This window comes from Oryzias latipes, chromosome 9 (genome assembly GCF_053564925.1).
Source record: "Oryzias latipes strain Hd-rR chromosome 9, Olatipes_Hd-rR_3.1".
NCBI classification, from domain to species: Eukaryota; Metazoa; Chordata; class Actinopteri; order Beloniformes; family Adrianichthyidae; genus Oryzias; species Oryzias latipes.
Genome location: NC_136245.1, coordinates 3308009 through 3326600, shown reverse-complemented (window position 1 = coordinate 3326600; position 18592 = coordinate 3308009). Strand labels below are relative to the sequence as shown.

Sequence of the window (18592 nt, the reverse complement as noted above, 5' to 3'; positions counted from 1 at the left end):
CTTCACTGAAAAGACGAGGCGTGTCCTCACCTGAGGCAGAGAGACATGGAGATGAGACTGTCCCATTGGTTCAAAAACACTGGATAGATGGTGGATAAATAAAGAAATATTTTGGTGTTAAAATGGTGACTTTTCCACCACCCACCCTCTTTTCACCTTATAGTTGGGTGAGGCCCCAATGAGTACCCCATTCTTGACCTGTCTTAGTCACATGCACCCATACGGGGGTCGACCCGCATGGGTGCTGTGGCTTTTTAAATTGTCCAGTGCTGTGGAGGGTCATAGAGGAGCGGCTGCCCCTTAAGGGGAACACAGGTAGAGCTGTGACGGTGTGGGATTTTTGATCACAGAGGTGATGAACCAGCAGGGGGCGCGGTGTCACGGTTAATCCCCCCCGCCAAACAAAAAATTTTGGGATTCTTTATTATTAAATAACTGTAACAACTAACTATCTAACTAATGAACCAACTATAGAGGTGTTGTAGAATGACCATGTGTGTCAGCGCACTGCATGTGTTGGACTAGGAGGAAGGAGCGCACACGTGTGTTGGGGTGCGTGTTGATTCTTCTGCAGTGGACCGCTCTCTAGCTGCATGCGAGTTTCACCTGTGCTCTCCGGTACAGACATCATCTCAGAATATTATATTGCCCAGTAATAAACAGACTGCAGACACTTTGTCACCTTTCCGGTAGCCATGAAGCCTGACACCCATGAAGAAAGCGGGGGAAAGGAGGCTCCGCCTTTGTTTATGCAGACACGAAACGTTGCGCTGCACAAAATAGTTCCCAAACAAAACATGTAGTGATATTCATCGAAATCTAACAGTGCGCGTTCATGTTTGGTGTTACAGAGTTAAGGAGAACAGTAATAACCCCCCCCACCACCACCACCATCCCACACACACACACACACACACAAAATCCTCTGGCGGGCGGCCGTGTCGTGCACTCAGGAACGCACACAGCTTGTAATGGAAATGAATACAATGGAAATTAATGATTAGAATGCAGTAAATTTGTCGTATTTCCTCGCAAGACGGAAATTTCTGTTGTAGAATGAGGATGTGTGCTGCTGAAACCGTGCGTGTGTGAGTAGAGGGAGTGTGTGTAGCGTAGAGGGAGTGAAGGAGAACAGGATTAAAAGGTTTCCCCCAGAAACCCTTGAAGTCTGAACACAGGACTAGCAGAAAAAGTAAATTATCAGCAAAGATGAATGTGTTTAATGTGTTTATTATAGTTCCATTCACACACCACATGCAGAACTTTCCAAAAGAGAAATTCAAAAAAAAAAAAAAGAAATCGTGCCGTAATGCGGTGATGACCTCATCACCGCGGTGATGACCTCATCACCGCGGTGATGCGGTTATCGTAACACCCCCTAAGCACAGGTGTGTCATATAGTTTCCTTGTGGCTCATACAAACACATCAAGGGATGTCATAAAAATGGAAAGTACCATTGTCATGTGTGTGGTAAATGTACTGTAAAGAATAATTCAAGTTATATGCACCTGTAAGGTACAGGCGATGCTTTGGTACAGGGCCCTTACGCCACAGTTTAGTTAGTAAAGTGTCACGGTGCCTCCGGCTGCTACCTCCCCCTCCCTGCTCTCTCATTGGAACCAGCTGGCCTTCATCTCCTCATCACCTGGCAGATCTTCTTAAGGAGATCCATCCCAGCATACTACGCCAGTCCGTTGTACTCACTCCGGTCATCTCCTCTCTGGTCACGCTGGTTCCTTGCTCCGTTCCTGTTACGCCGTCCTAGGCGTTTCCCCTCGCCTCAAGCTGGTTACACCGTCCTCGGTGCTCCATCTCGCCTCCAGCAGTTCCATCATCCACGACGTCCGCTCCGTCTCAAGTTGGTTTCGCCGTCCTCGGCTCAGACTACGTTGGATTGCTCACGGACCCTGACTCTGGCCCTTCGATCCTGGACCGGCTCTAACATTAAACTTCTTGATTCTACCTCGCCTCCTGAGTTTCTTCCGGGTTCCAGCATCTGGGTCTACCTAGTAGTCCGATCATGACATAAAGGGCGCGTCACACAGCCTCTGCGTTGTTTGGCGGATGAAAATTTGTCAGACGAGAATGTACGTGGAAAAAGTGACAACATTTTCAACGATGTAAGTACGAATAAACCACACAAAGAACACGTAAACCAACGTAGAACATGAACTGTGTTTGATTCTTTTTTTAATTATTATTTTTTTAAATAAATGCCATTCATTAATGATTCGTTCGTCTATCATGTAATTTTAACCTGACTTTAGTTAATAAGCACTATGTTTCATTAAGCACGTGTGGTTTAAGTTACTTTTTTTTCTTTTTAATCTATGCATTTCAACATTTCTGTAATGAGTTTGATAAATAGGTGTGAATTCTTAATTGCTTTGACTATAATGCTTGAAATAAATCAAATCAAATCTAACATGATGTGTGCACCGTGTACGCGATATAAAAGTTATCCATGGGTGGTACATGCTTTTTTTTTTTTTTTTTTTTTTTTAACTTGTCCTGTCCAACAGCTAGGCAAACAGATGAGAGCTGAGGGCCTCTTGTGTTGGACATATTTTATTTTAACAAGAGGGGTTATTCATCTTCAGACAAACCAAAGGTATGTCTGAATAAACCCCTTTTGTAATTGAGGCCAAACTTTATTAATTTCAATCATGTTTGAAAATCTTTGGTGTTGGACCGGACGGAAAAGGAAAGAGGGGAAGAAGAGAGAGGGACGTTAGAGAGAGGGGGGGGGGGGGGGGTGATAATCGGAGGGGAAAGGGGGTAAGACCATGAAGCAGCATAGAGCAGACAGGCTTCCTGGTTGTTTATCGTTACGGTACGGTTCAAATGTAGTACAAAAAGGGCGGGGCCTGTTCACACACACTCAAATATTATCAACACACCTGCTAGCCGCAAAAATGTCCACATGTCAACATGCACACAAAACAGATAGTGTTCACGAACGCATACCTATGCCTTTAAACCAACTAGTGTGAAATCTTTCATTCATTCAATCATGCAAACTATTAGTGCAAAGGTGAGCTAACACCTGTGCTCAGGTGAGTGTTTATGTTCTGTAAATGGATGGTGGAATGTGAAAAGAAGGAGGAGGAGCGCCCAGCCACCCCCACACCCATACCCCCGCCGCAGCAGCAGCCGGAATTCCCCCAACGCCACACGGGAACAGGCAGGGAACAACCGCCCCCCGGGCGACCAAGACATCCACCCAGGCCAGGGCCAGCAGGACCGCCGCGAGGCCCCCAGAGAGCAGGGAGGCGCAGAGGGAAAGAGAGCGCCGCCCCAGCCCAGCCAGGAAAGCAGCCCCCCGCCGCGCCGGAAGAGCCCAACGCAGGGCCCCACCGGAGAGGGACGCCCACAGCCCCAGACGAGCACCCCACGACCACCCAGGAGTTCCGGGCATCCCCCCGCCCCGACCCCAGGTACGAGCCAGGACCCCCCAAGGGAGACCCGCTCCGCACTCCAGGCAGCCACCCACCCGGCCCACGGTTGGTCCAGGTAGGAGCAAGGCAGGGGCCCGCCGCCTCCGCCCAGGAGGGGGGAACCCCGGGGAAAAAAGGGCGGCCCACAAGGGGTGTTATAAATATGGCCCGACCAGGCTCGGCCATGTTGGAAGTTTGGCGGGGCCCAGCGCCCAGGGGCAAGGACCAGGACCCACCCCCCAGGGACACGAACACCCCCGGCTCAGGTGTAATATGAACCCCCCCACCGCGCGGAGAGAGCACCGCCGGGCCCAGGGAGCCGGCACCCAAGGGACACGGCCGCCATCGCCAAGGGGCCCACACCCCCCACCAGGGAAGGGGTAGGGGACAGATGGACCCAGGTCCCACCTTCCTTGTAAAATGTGTGTGCGTGTATGGGTGCTTGAGAGGGTGTTTGTGTGCATGTGTGTGTGTTTATGTTTGAATGTATATATTGAAGGGGGAGGGGTGTGTGTACTAAGGGGGGTGCAGTTAAAATTGGCGAGTAGGGCACTAAGGGGACATCTCCTGATTACTCACAGTGATGCCCCCCCACCCTCCACACCAAGGGGCCCTAAATGTCTAAGGTGCGGTTAAAATTGGCGGGTAGGGTGCCAGGAGGACATCTGCTACTTGCTTGCAGTGATGTCCAAGCACCCCCCCTACCAAGGACCCTACATGTCTAAGGTGCAAATAAAACCGAAAGAGGGGGGGCCCACTCCATACGGCAACCATAGGAGGGGGGCCACTCCCAAGTAGCCCCCCCCCAAGGCGCATCGCAGGCTAGACCCCCCACCCCCTCACCCTAATATGAGGTTATATAAGGAAGGGGGTAAGTTGGGGACAGCTGGTAGACTGTCCCCCGGTGGTCAAACAGCCGTCCCCCAGCCCACCCCCAGCAAAGGGGCCAGGGCCACCCAGCCCAGGGGCCCACCCCCGGAGGCGCCGACACCCCAGGCCCGGCACCACCCACCCCACACAGAGAGAGAGGAGCCAGAAAGCGTCGCCCCCCCCCCGGAGCAAGCCCAGGCCCCCACCCCCAGACGCCGGCCCTAGAAGAGCTCTGGTCAGGCCTCGACGGGACCGAGGAGGCCAACCGGCCGAGGCAACCACTGATTGCCTCAGCGGAGACCCCGACCCGTTAGCCCCCCCGACCCGTACTAATAATGCCCCCCCCCCCCCCCCCCCCCCCAGACCCCGCAGCCGAAGCGGGTGACACCCAGAGCGACCGGGGGCCCCGAGAGGGTTGTCCCGTCCCGTCCCAGAGCCAGGGAAGGGCCGATCCCAGCCCCAGGTGCAGATGGGCAGCCCATCCGGCGCCGCTGGGCCCCCCCCAGTGGGTGGTACATGCTTGAAAATCCCAATAGAAATGCTCAGAACGGTCGTGGATAGACACAACACGTCATACGTGGAAAATGCGCAAAATGTATGTATTGGCTGTTTGACAGTGTGTCTTGCAGTTCCCTTGACGCGAACACCTCAAGGGACATCATAAAAATGAAACGTACCATTGTCATGTGTGTGTTAACCCTTGTTATATCTTGTGGATGACCAGATGACCCCACTCCCAGGAGTGGGGTCATCAACAAGGATCATGTAAGTTATACGCTCCTATGACATACAGGTGATGCTATGGCACAATGCCCTCGCACCACTCTTTTGGTGTTGGTACAGTGCAAGTACTGGTTCCTTATTGCTCCTGCACGAAAGCTAATACCTAAGTGTCCGTAGGATGCTCACACAACCTACACTCTGTTTGTCTAGTTTCCGTATTTCCATCACAAGGATCGAAGGGATCGAAAAAATAAAAAATCCATACAACATGTCTGGGTCCCACTTACTCCAACCTTACCTACCCTTGTATGGCGTATAAGTGTTCACTAAAACCTCCTGACTCGCAGCATGCTCAAAGAAAAAAATGTACAAAGAAAGAAATGAAAATATTATAAAGATAAACTCTAATTTGCATCAGTAATAAATAGGCAGTTCAACAATCAAGTGGCTCAGGGAAGACAGGATTTGATTGATTCCTTTTGTAGATAAACTCTACAATAACTATCATTCATCTTCAAAGCCTTTTGTTCACTTTTGGGGTCACGGGCCTGTCCCAGTCATTCTGGACAGGTCGCCAGTCTGTCACAGGGCCACAATCACACACACTCACAGTCATCCAGAGTAACCTATGAAGCATGTTTTTGGACGATGGGGAAGCTGGAGTCCTGGAGAATTCGTGAGAAAGCTCCCCCATTAATGTTTTCAGATCCTTGGTCTGTTTGACTTGAATTGGGGGTTCTCACTGTGAGACAAGAGCGCTAACCACTGTGCCACCGTAACTACCTTCCACTGAGATGGGGGGAAAAGTAGTTGGAATAGGTGGCTGCTTTTTGTTGAATATATTTATCGTCCCAGAAACTCAAACTAGAAAACAACCAGTAAGATTCTGGGACTCAAAGATATTGATAAACTATCAGAACAGAGAGCAGAACAGCAGAAAGTGTAATGATGAATGAGACAACTGGTGTGAAGAAAAGTCATGATGTGGGATATTAGTGATCAAGTTTGCGATGACGATATGATTTGCAATACATGAACAAATAGCAAAACAAATCATTTCCATTTCACTGCAACCTTTTTTTTTATTGTTTAAATAAAGGTCAACATAACTTACGATCCTCATCTAACATAACCCTTGTTATGTTAGGTGCAAGGTGACCTCCAGGTTAACGTGGAGAGTGGGGTCATATGGACCCCACAAGATAGCACAAGGGTTTAAAATGGTTCCATCCGATTGGTCAAATGCCTAAAGGGCTCTATTTGACACATTAAATACTTCAAACTGCCATAAGATTTTTTTAGCATTTAAAGTAACTATTTTTGGAATTTTTACGCAGTCTTTTGTGATAAGCGCATCACACATGCTGATGTATCGTGCAGAACTAATTTAATTCTTTTAAATTTAAGTGTTTTCCTCTTCTTTCTATAGGCGATGGCCCACATCTTCAAATGGACTGGTGGACGTCTACCCAGTCCAGTTCCTATGCCTGTTCCGGTGGCTCTAAGTGAGGGTTTTTGAAAGGTTCAAAATGCCAGGATGCCCATCACTCAAGACAACGCCCGCAGCATCCTCCTGCTGCTGGGGGACTGGCACCGGGCCCACATCGAGAGATCGCAGCAAACGGATGGCCTGAAGGAAAACGGTTCGGGGTCTAAGGTACGTCTCCCTGCTCCCCAACCTCCATCTGTCTCCTGAGCCTCACAACAAAGTGCTCTCCTGTTTCGTCAGGAGGGATGCTCACCATCACTGCATCATCTTTCTTCTACTCTAATCCAGTTTTTCTAGCCATACCACCTAATCTAAACTCAACTTCTTACAGCAGTTATTCTGTTATATCAACCAAAACACAACAAGAGATTCACCGACTGGAATTATTCTTCCTCTTCCTCCTCCCAGACTGGAGAAGAGGATGGGGCCTGCTGCAGTCCGGACGAGGGCCTGTCCCTGTGCCTGGCTGCCTGTCAGAAGCTGGGGGAGTACATCAACTTTAACTTCGTGGAGGGTGAAGCGAATCCACCCAGCAGCCTGTGGGGCACGGAGGCCGTGGACATGGAGCTGCATGCGGTCTTCCTCAGAAAAGGCGAGGCGGACGGCGAAGAGCTTGGCCTCAGCTTTGGGAACATCCCCATTTTCGGGGACCCTGAAGCTAGGAAGAAGGGGGTTCAACGGAGGAGGAGGGACCAGGGCCCAGTCATAGATGTGGGCTGCATTTGGGTGACGGAGGTGAGGAAGAGGAGCCCGGCGTGCTCCTGTGGCCGCATCAAACTGAGAGACGAAGTGCTGTCAGTGAACGGGCAGCTGATGGTGGGCGTGGACGTCAGTGGCGCCAGGTACGAAGAAGAACGGTTCACATCTTTCACTAAAGAAAATAAAGTTATGTCCAAATAAAAGTTCATCTTGTTTGAAGCAAGAACACGCTGGTGAAGGTCTGCTGAAGTGTCGCTGAGCAAAGCAAGTCCAGCAACAGCTTCAAACCTCTGGCTAAATGTGGTTTGGAGTTTTCACAGTCAGCTGGAGGTTTTTAATGGACGAAGAAAGAAACGCCATCAAATTACAGATGTTCTGTCCTTCTTTAAAATGAATCGAGTGCATGGATCTGATCTGATCTATGTTGATCAGATCAGATCACAGGAAATGATTGTTTCAGGAAATCTTGAAGCTGTGGATCTGTACAGCTGAAGTTTTCTTCTTCAGCTGAATGATTCAAAATTTATTTGTTTTATATTCATCAGTTTTATGATCCTTTGGGATCCAAACATAGTAAAGACAGACTAATATGTGAATTAAAACTAAACTAATCAAAGATTAAAGAATCTGCATTAAAAACCGATTTATGGAATTTATGAATTAAGTCTAACTTTAAAACTTAGGATAAATTCCAATTAATAAAACATTTTTTCCATCCTTAAGCCTGATTGTGTATTCAGACGGGACACATTTGGTCCCTTTTAAGTGAACCAGCAGACAATCCGGAAAAGTCTGAATTCACCCAAGCGGACCCTGGTCCAGGACCAGGAACCGCTCTCTGACCCATCTTTGGAGGTCGTCTTGGTTTGTTTCCAACCGGAATGAGCTTCAGTTTGCTCTGATATTCCTCAGTCTTGATAAAACCCGCCCTTGGAGAAACTGGACCAAAAAGGCCACCGTAGTGACGTAAACAGAGTAGGAATGAAGCAACCATTGATCCGTGGACAAATGTGAAGCAACGATTGTCGCGTTATCCAACAAAAAACTGTTTATTTGTTAGAACGTTTATTCGAAAACCGCTGAAAACGCTTTTGTGTCTCGATACACAGCACCTACCGGCGCTGCTGTGACGTCACTCTAAAAACTACCTTGTAGTTGCTTATGAAACTTTTTCTAAAATAATGCCATAACATCACAACAATGAGACAGCAACTCATTGAAATGTGTTTGAATGAATTTGGACTCATTTAAACAACTTTGAACATGATACACATTCCTTTTAACTGGTTTCCCCACAATCTATATGTCCTAAACACTTATCAGCGTAGCTTCATACACGTAGTCTGCTCATCTTTGCAGTTCCTAGCGTTCTCTGACGTAAAGCACACACTGCACGTCTCCTTGGTTAGTGACTCCTTGCCACTAACCGCCTTGCAGCACGCCTCCGCCGTACCAAAGTCATTGGTAAAAAGTGTTGTTCCCCACGTTCAAAACTGGCCATCGAAAAGTTAATGGTCTTGATAAAGTTTGTAAAGCAGGACGAACGTCCTTCTATTGTTGTTTTGACCCGCCCTCGTAGTTCCTGGCCAATAACTGAAGGCATCTTAAGTCATGTGGTTTTGTTGACAAGCTTTGGCTCATAATAGGATGGTCCGCCTGATGCCAGTCTGTATACAGACCAAACGGGAGGTTCGGGACTCGATCCAGACCAAAGCGATTTTTCTAGTCTCAATACACCCTTAGTTACCGCTGCCCTTAGGGGTGGATACAGGCTGTCCGCTGGCGACAAATGGTCGAAGCTGTACGAGGAACATGGGAAGTTTTAAGGTCGTTGACCACCAGGTTGTAGTGAACACTAAAAAAACACGTAAGGGTAAAGTAGGTGAGACACAGGCACGTGGCACAGATTATGCAAGGTCAACCCTTGAACGAGTGCATGAGACTAAGGCATAATGTTGGAAATGCCTTCTGTCAAAAAATGCTAAATAGTGGACATGTGTAATGTCCACTATTTGCACTATTTACTGCAATGATGTCAGCATGTTGCTTTTCTGCAGTTACCTTGCTGACCAGTGCTGGAACAGAGGCTGCATTTACCTGATCCTGCTGCGCCGGGTCAAGAAGAAAGCTCCGCCCCCTCCCTCTGATGTCAGCATTCCTTTGAACAGCATCTCATGTGAAGATCTAAATCAGGACCCCAATCAGAATCCACATCAAAACCAGCATCAGGATCTGCATCTGGACCCCAATCAGGATCTGCATCAAAACCAGCATCAGGATCTGCATCTGGACCCCAATCAGGATCTGCATGTAAACCAGCATCAGGATCTGCATCTGGACCCCAATCAGGATCTGCATCAAAACCAGCATCAGGATCCCCATCAAAACCAGCATCAGGATCTGCATCAAAACCAGCATCAGGATCTGCATCTGGACCCCAATCAGGATCTGCATCAAAACCAGCATGAGTATCTGCATCAGGACCCTTGTCAGGATATACATCAAGACCAGCATCAGGACCCCCATCCGAGCCTCATAGAGGATCTGCATTGGGACTTGCAGAGGGGCAAGCAGCAAGACCCAAATCAGAACCAGCAGGCCCTGCATCATGGCAGCGATGCCTCTGAAGTCTCCAACACGTCAGCAAACTGCAAACGCACGAGAAAGTTTGGCGTTATTTCACGCTCTTCATTTCACCGAGACCAGCAGGATGGTTCTGACCCAGAGCTCTTGGACTGTGTTGCATCCACAGAGAAATCCAACTTCCCAACTCAGTTGTCAGCAGCTCGTTCCCACAACGGCGTTGCTGCAACGCTGCCAGCAAAGTCTTGCCGACAACTGTCAGAATGCAGAATGAGTTCATTCGTCAGTGAGCCGTCAGGACAGGTAAACCTTTTTCTCTGTGGAGACAAGAACAAAACGATCTGTACTAACCTCAACTTGATGCTGCCTTCTGCCGTTCATTGGTTGTGTCGGTTGAATGTTTTGGGTCATTATCCTGTTGGAAGAACCATCCACCACCTGTTTTAAGCCTCCTGGTGGAGGAAAGGAGGTTCTCACTCATGATTTGATGGAACATGGCTCTGTCCATCCTCCCATCAACAGGGTGACGTCGCCCTGTGCAGGAAAACACCCCCAAACCATAATGTTTCCACCTCCATGCTTGACAGTGTGGATGGTGTTCTTGGGGTTTGGGCAGCATTTCTCTTCCTCAAACACAAGTTGAGTTGAGTCCAAAAATCAGTTTTGGTCTCATCTGCACCTTCAACCAATCACTCTCTAAATCATGATGGTGTCCACTGACAAACATCAGGTGGGTCTGCACATGTCTCTTCTTAATCAGGGGGACTTTGTGAGCTCTGCAGGATGTTAAACCGTTGCTGTGTAAAGTATCACCGATGGTTTTCTTGGTGACTGTGCTTCCAGCTGCTTTGAGATCATCAGCTAACTCCTGCCGTGTTGTTTTAGGCCCATTGCTCAATGTTCTCATGATCACAGAAACCCCACCAGGTCAGATCTGGTTTGGAGCCCCAGACCTGCAGGTGGACTGATGGTCATGTTGCACCAACTGTTGCCATGGTAACCCCCAGCTACTGGCTGATGGTTTTGTAGTCCATTCCAGTCTGGTCTTGTGCAGGTCTACAATCTTCTCCCTGTTGGAGAGTCTGGAGTCTGATGGACTGATTCTGTGGACAGGTGTCGTTTCTCCAGGTGATCAGTTCAAACAGGTGTCTTCAGTTCAGGTGACAGGTTGGTTAGGAGAGTCTAACTGGTCTGTGTGAGGCAGAACTCTCAGTGGTTACTTGGGGATCAAATACTTATTTCCCCTCAATGAAGTGCAAATGAATGTATATCAATTCTTTAAAGTAAATTTCTTGATTTTCTGTATCCCACTTTTCAAATGCACCTACCTTTACCATTTTTTTAAGAGGACAAACTTAAAAAATCAGCAAGGGATCAAAAACGTATTTCTTTCACTGTCTCCAATATGGTCTTTTTCAGTTCGCCGCCTCAGAAAAATGTTGCTTTCAAAAAAAAAGCCAGAATTATTTGTTCCGTTTTGTATAACAGATAAAACAATGCTTCCAGGTTATTGTTAATTTAACAGAGAGCCAGCCGTCTGACGACAGCATCTGAGTGATGAAGGAGGTCAGGGACACGTAAACTGTTGCTTTGGTTCACAGGATCAGAAATACAATTTTCATTTTCAGTATTGTCATGGACCATTGCACATGGATCTTTGCGATGTTTCCTTTCATTGTCACTGTGTTTGTTCTGTTTCTTAGCACAGAGAAGGCAGCCACATCTGGAAGATGCACATGGTGAAGGGTCAGGAAGGACTGGGCATACATATCACAGGGGGGCGTGGCTCCAAGAGGTGTCCTCACGGCATCATCATTGCTCGCATAGAGGAGGGCGGCGCCATTCACAGGTACAGAGAGCCCACTAAAAGTCCACCATCCAGAGAAACATTATTCCTAAATAAAAACCTTTAGGAAAAATGAACCTCCAGCAATGAAAGCCCTACCGAGGCTGATGAAGACCAGAGAAACTGAACTCTATCTCTGCAGGTCTGAGTGTGTTTAAGTCCATGAGGGTTTAGTTAAGGTCGTGTCACACAGCCACTACGTACATTTTCCACAGATGAATTTCAATTTCGGTCCTTTATGACAGTGGTCCCCAACCCCCGGACCGCTGACCGGTACCGGTCCGTGGGTCATTTGGTACCGGGCCGCACAGCAAAAATAAAATAACGTACATGACTTCCGTTTTATTTATTTTGGAATCTGAAAGATGTTTTATTTTTGAAAAATTGCCCATTTCTCTGTTCCATCCGTCTATGTAACTCTTGAAGCAGGCCAATTCGCTTATCTTGGTCACGTTATAGGATACCGCTAAAATAAAACCCAGGAACTAGCAAAATGAATAAAGAACAAACGTCTTTGGAAAGTTTCTTTGCCATGTGGAAAAGGCCCAGACAGGAGACAGAAGAGGAGCCTTCCACTTCCAGAAAAAGAAAGCTACATTTAATAGTCAGAATCAGGAGTCCTACTTAAAATACGGATTTATCCCAACGGGAGATTCCCACGAACCATTCAGCATTGTGGTGAGTTGGATTTTCCATGCACTTATTTTAAAGGCATGTTTAGATGTTATAATAATAGCGACCAGGAAGCGTTGCAGGCAGAGAAGACGTTGCTCATATCATAATTCGTGTTTATTGTTATGTTTAGAAAATACCACAGTTTTCATGCAAGACATTATTTTGTTGTACTGTAGTGTCTGTTACGTGCACGTTTGGTCTGCTGTCGGAGTTCCGCAGGCTGCAGCCAGGGGATACTCTCTGGGCTGGCAGCATAGGGAATTATGGTGATCAATCCCCTTTGCCTGCTTTGGTCAAAATAGGGTTGAGCACGGGTGTTTCTTTTTGCCTGCAGGTCCTTTCATCTGGCTTATGTTGTTTCACCTTTAGTTATTTCCTCCTGTTGTGTTTACTTCTTTGTAGCACCATGAGTGTGGGAAGGGGAGAGGATGATGACACCTGTGCGATGTACAATGTTTAGCGTGTCAAAATAAAAGGGCAGAGTACGCCATATCACGTGTCTTTACCTTTATTGCAGCGTTGCTGCAGCGTGTGTCCACCACATGTAACATACCGGCCCGTGAGAATTTAGTCAGACATGAAACCGGTCTGTGGCGCAATAACGCTGCTTTATGATACATGCGTGATCTACATCATTCTTAAGTGTTTCTTGCGTTCTTCGTCCGTCGATGTGCACAGGTGTCCGTCGAGGGTTTCGGCCGACGGGTCTTTACGTGAATTCGGTTGGAGCTGTTCCAAATTTTTCATCAGTTGAGATTTATGCAGTTTACGTGTATTTTACATAGTTTATGCGCAATGTTTATGTAAATCTCACACAATTGTGCGTGATTTTTGTGAGGTGTATACGGAAATATGTGGCTTTTTATGTCTAACAGATTATATCGTGCGTAGGGTGCACATAGTACGTTAAAATGACGTCATTGACGCACAAATCACTAACGAATTGCATATAAACAGCACAATAATCACACACGGTTCCTGTTTTATGTTGGTTTTTATGTTCTTTGAGTGGTTTATTCGCATGTCTTCCTTGTTTTTACTGTCGTGATACATCTATGAAAACTTTACGTACAGACCACAACTTTTCTCACTTCTAACATTTCTGGAACCAAGAAGATGATTGACCAAAGTGTAACCAACTGTAAGGCGTGGTGAAGAAACTCAAAATAGGTCTTGAATAGAACCAGCATCCAAGGACAGCAGTAGATCTACAACTACATGAAGACAAAGAGAAGTGTAATCATCCAGTCAACATCCACTCATCAACTGGATTTAGACGCAGATCTGGACCTTCAGAGGGATTGTGTGGACTTTTAGCACATGTGGATTTGAATGGCTTTTGTGTGTTTGGAGAATCTAGAGCAGGTTGTTGCCACAGAGCTTCAACTGTTTTTGCTTGAACCTGTTTCAGAGACGGGCGTCTTCATGCTGGCGATGAGCTGCTGATGGTCAATTGTCAGTCTCTGGTGGGTCTCACTCATCAGGAGGCCGTTGCAATCCTCCGCTCCACCTCAGGCTTAGTCCAGTTGGTGGTGTCCAGCAGTGTAAGTCAACCAGTGTTTTTCAACCAGTGTAGCGCGACACACTACTGTGCCGTGAGAAATTATCAATTTTCACTGATCACTGAACAGTTAACATCTCCAGGATTTCAGCTCTGTGTTCATCCAAAAAGGTCCTGATAAAACACTGAGTAGTTAGGAACATGAAAGATCATAAAATACTGTTTTCTCAGAGTTTATTTGATTCTTTTAAAGACACTTTGATAAGAATGACGGTATCGCGACTCAGCCATAGCTTCAGCTCTGTTTTCGGAAAAGTCCCGCCCCTTCAACTGTCTCTGCCAATCATTCTTGGAGGCTTAATTATGCATCATCAGTCTGACCAATCAGAAGTGGTTAAAGTCTTCACTTCCTTGTTGTGATTCTGCTCATAAATCTCTCAGTTCCAACTAAAATACCAGCTAAAGCTCGTCTTTAGCGGTGTAGCTTTCCGCGGGATCCGGGAACAAGTGAGCAAAATAATTAAGCTCAGAGAGGGAAGTCTTTCTGGCATCACTACATCTCCCATGATGCATTGGGTTAAAATGACAGTGTCTCAGCGTACAACGAGTCTTCCCTGTTAAACGTCTTGAAATCACAACGAACACGTCAAACGGTTTTTCCATCTTTTTGATGAAATCAGAGGTCAGAGGTCAACAGTTTACCGTAGTTCTTCTTCCAGGTTTGTGTTTCTTAACAGCCAAACATCCCAGAGTTTGGTCCAAGTCATCTTTCTAACTGAAACACTTTTCTAAGAACGTCTGGATTATTTTATATGTTAAACTTAAGAAGAAGTAATAACAACATTTAAGAAACAGGATGAAGGTGAAGTGGCCAACAGACAAAATTAAACTAAATTCAAACAATTTAATCATCTAAAAGGAAATAAAACGTTTTTGTTAAAGTTTTCAAAGACTTCATCTTTGATTAAGACAAAAGAAAAACTAATAAAACTTCAATATGTTCACTTTTTGTGGAGCTACAGAAAACAAACATATAATGTTAGTCTTTTTGTGTAAAATTTATCAAACATATTTTGATCATATAATTGTTCAAAAATTACAGTTGCCTTTGCACTAACATTAAAAATAATATTTAAAAAATAAATCACTGTTTAGAAAGAATATATTTATTGTTTTGTGAGGTTAAATAAAATTATATGTTAATAAACTGGAGAGAAATACAGCTACCAGGGTAAAATGTCAAATAATTTAGTTAAATATTGTTACTAAAAATAACTCAACTTTTATTACAACTTTTAGAAAAAACAGCTGCAACTTCCAGCTTTTTCTGCCACAATTATCACAAAAATGCACGTGAGATCATGGAGGGACTGAACGTCAATACAAACTATGAAGTTCTCCTTTTTTAATTTTCGGATGCTGGTGTGCCGCGGCATTTCTGTCTAGGATAAAGTGTGAAGTGGCTCAAAAAAGGTTGAAAAACACTGACGTAAATGCATATCTCAGTACAGAGTTGTGGTGGGGAATACAGTTTCTGATCAGGGTTTGATAGCTGTCAATCCGAACTAGACTCCATAAACTGAAGATAGTAAACATCTGAAATTCAGTACTATTCCGGTCGGATTTGACCCGAAAATGAAAATTTCCTGATGGGAACTTTTTACAGGCCGTATAATTTTAGGATCTATAGAAAACTTTAGTAGGATATCTCAGATAATAGGTGTGTACTTCTTCTCTATTAACATTTAGACTGTCAAAATGTGTTAACTTTTTAAAATATCACTCAATTTTTTTTTTTTACAGAAACTGATTCAAAACACATTAAGAAATATAGTTTTTTAAGTCATCAAAATCTAAAGCAGATGATTTAAAGACATTACATTTAATATTTGTAAGAAATCTGTTTTCATGTTTCTAGAATACAGTCACTGAACTTAAAGACCAGCAGGTTTCTGTCTTTGTGGAGTCTGTAATAATTGAAAGATACAGTCATTTTTTTATCGCCTTTAGGTCGTCCTTCCTGCATATTATTGCATGTAAACATATGTTTGACAGCCTCAAGATTTCTTCAAACAACAGTTACGTAGTAGGCGGATTATAAACGCTTTTGACATGAGACGTGTGCACTTTTGGAGAATCTTTGGACTCAAATGGAGTGCAGAGAACAACAACATTTGGCTTTTAGAGCAGCTTCTGAGGCCGTCTTTCATCACACTCCTCTATTTCAGACCCTAAGAGAGGGTGGGGAGTAACTCCCAGCCCCCTGGCGACACAAACATGAGCCTCTGTTGTTCCTGCAGGAGGAGTCAGACGTAGATTTCAAACACTTCCCATCCACCAGTCTTCCGGACATCTCCAGCACCTGCAGATCCTCCTCCTCCTTGTCCTTAGCGTCTCCAGCGAGCTTCTTCCAGCCCCCCAGCAGCTGCTCCGCTCTGGAGAACCAGAGAACGGTACACAGGCTTAATCTGTGCGTTGAGGTGTTGACGGTTCAGTTCAAGTTGTTGCTGTGTTTTGTTTTTTTAAATCAGCAGCATTTTTGTTGCATGTTTCCGTCATTTTTCTAAAACTGTGATTTGCGATGTGGAAACGTGACTCAATTCAGAATGGCAGCTGTCTCTGGATGGATGAGTAATAAAGATTAAAAAATGTCATTTCAGGCTGAGAGTTTGGAGAAACTTGACAAACACAGTGAGGAGGACTTAAAAACATGGAAATGTAGCCCCCCGCCCATGAAGCTGTGCAGCCAATCTCAAGGTTGGTGTAGAAGATGGTAAAAAAAAAAAGCATCCAAAGACTCAGGTTCACAGATGTTCTGCTGCAAAAGACCCAGGACCAGAACAAAACCCAGGAATCCGACCACACTTCGATGCAAACTCTATTTCAGAGGAGCTGGTAGATGTTGGTGTTAAACTCTACACGCTTCAAACTGTCAAATACTCTTTTTGGAAAAGTTTTAGATTTTATAAAAGAATGACACCATTTTTAAGTTCCAACTGTTTGAATGCTCCTGCTGAGTCTTCTTCCTGAATGCTGCTGCAGTTTAGAGTAAATCCTGTTAATAATTTGAGTTGAACGAGTCAAAGGTGAACTTCACGTCTGCAGTAACTGTGTGTTGTGGCTCAGGGGGCGGCACCCGCCTGGAGTCAGTGGGCGAGGATGACGAGCTGTTTATGGACGGCGGGGGGGTTGAAGTGGCAGCAAAGCCCCTGGCCGGTCGCCGTAAACACTCACTACCTCAACAGCTGTACGCCGCTGGAGTCAGGCAGGTCAGTGAACGTCTCACCGCCAAATATCTGTGAAGACTCTTTCTGATAAAAGTCAGGTCTTTGTGATGGAGGACAGATATAAAGAAAATCCATTCACTCATCTTCTAAACTCGTTTTATCCCTTTCGGGGTCACGAGGGTGCCGGAGCCTATCCCGGCTACGACGGGGCTGCCCAGTGGCACAGTGGTTAGCACTCTTGCCTCACAGCAAGAAGGTTCAAGTCCCGGCAGGGGGAACTGAATCAGAGCATCAATGGGGGACCTTTCTGTGTGGAGTTTGCATGTTCTCCCCCTGCATGCGTGGGTTTTCTCCAGCGTCCACCCACTGTCCAAAACCATGCTTCACAGGTGAATTGGTTACTCTAAATTGTCCCGTATGAATGTGAGTGTGCATGGGTCTGTGATTTGTAGCCCTGCGAAAAACTGGCGACCTGTCCAGGATGTGTTCTGCCTTCACTCACGATAAAGAAAATCATTCTGAGGATTTATGTATTCATATTGTTGTGAATCAGGTACAATATTGTATTTGTTAAGTAGAAAATACACTGGGGGGGGGCCATGGGCTCCCTGCTGCGCTCCATTCTGATGCATCCACGTTAGGCAAATTGATCTACGGACGTCTTTGTTTTCCTCGTCTGATGATTTTCAGCCTCCACGGTTCTCCTTCATGAGGGATTAAAAAGCCTCCCATCTTAGTCATTAATCTGGAATAGAGTTCAGATTCCGATGTCCGGAAAAGTCCAAAGATGCTCCTGGATGTCTTCATCTCCTCTGAAGAAACTGAAGTCAGAGAAGCAGCTTGAGGGTTTTTCTCATTTGTATCGGTGCTGGCAGACATTCTCTGTTTCTGTCTGAAGTGATCCAAACCATGAAGCTGTAAAACGTCTTTGATCTGCAGCAGAACATAAACCTGCTGCAGAAGGATGGACTCTCAGGTGATTCAGTTTAAACTCAGCTTGATTCTCTAGAGCTGGCCTTCATCATGGGTCTGAAAGTTGCGCAGACGCTCGCTTGAGGACGAGGCAGGTGAACGTGGGCTTCCTTAAAGCCCTCAGCTCTCCTTTATGCTCCTCTCTCCAGCGGAGGAGCACAGATGTGTTCCTGAAAGCACAAGTGTCTCTTCAGAACAAAGAAAGCTGTGTAAGCGCTGTAAATATGAATCAGAAAGTTCTGGTCTTTCTTCTTCATCCCCTCTCAGGATTATCCGCTCATTAAGAAAGCAGCACGCTCCCTGAGCACCGTTCAAGTGGAGTCTCCATGGCGACTAGCTCAGCCGTCCATTATTTCCACCATCGTGCTGATGAAAGGCCGAGGAAAGGTGGGCGCTCTCCCGACTCACGTGCACCAACAAAGCTCGGACAGGGAGGTTTGATCCTCGTACGGTTTCCGTCTCCATCCTGTACTCTGGAGGGTTCAGAGCAAAAAACAAAACGGTTATTTCTGTCAAAGATGCACTTTGTCATGATCTCAATCACTTTATCTTTGTCACAGGACCTCAAT

The 18592-nt window shown here is 45.9% G+C and overlaps 1 protein-coding gene across 2 annotated transcripts in view; it reads left to right on the top strand.

Moving 5' to 3' along the window:
* pdzd2 (PDZ domain containing 2) overlaps positions 1 to 18592 on the top strand; it is a 45155-nt gene that overhangs the window by 11234 nt on the left and 15329 nt on the right. For both annotated transcript variants that reach the window (XR_002290919.3, XM_011479699.4), the window contains exons 2-10: positions 6461 to 6688; positions 6929 to 7362; positions 9277 to 10105; positions 11506 to 11651; positions 13735 to 13867; positions 16125 to 16277; positions 16485 to 16581; positions 16951 to 17093; positions 18291 to 18410. Coding sequence is in view for 1 of the 2 variants with exons in the window: in XM_011479699.4 (XP_011478001.1) it covers positions 6569 to 6688; positions 6929 to 7362; positions 9277 to 10105; positions 11506 to 11651; positions 13735 to 13867; positions 16125 to 16277; positions 16485 to 16581; positions 16951 to 17093; positions 18291 to 18410 (2175 nt within the window). In the remaining variant the exon portion in view is untranslated. The remainder of the gene's footprint in view (positions 1 to 6460; positions 6689 to 6928; positions 7363 to 9276; positions 10106 to 11505; positions 11652 to 13734; positions 13868 to 16124; positions 16278 to 16484; positions 16582 to 16950; positions 17094 to 18290; positions 18411 to 18592) is intronic.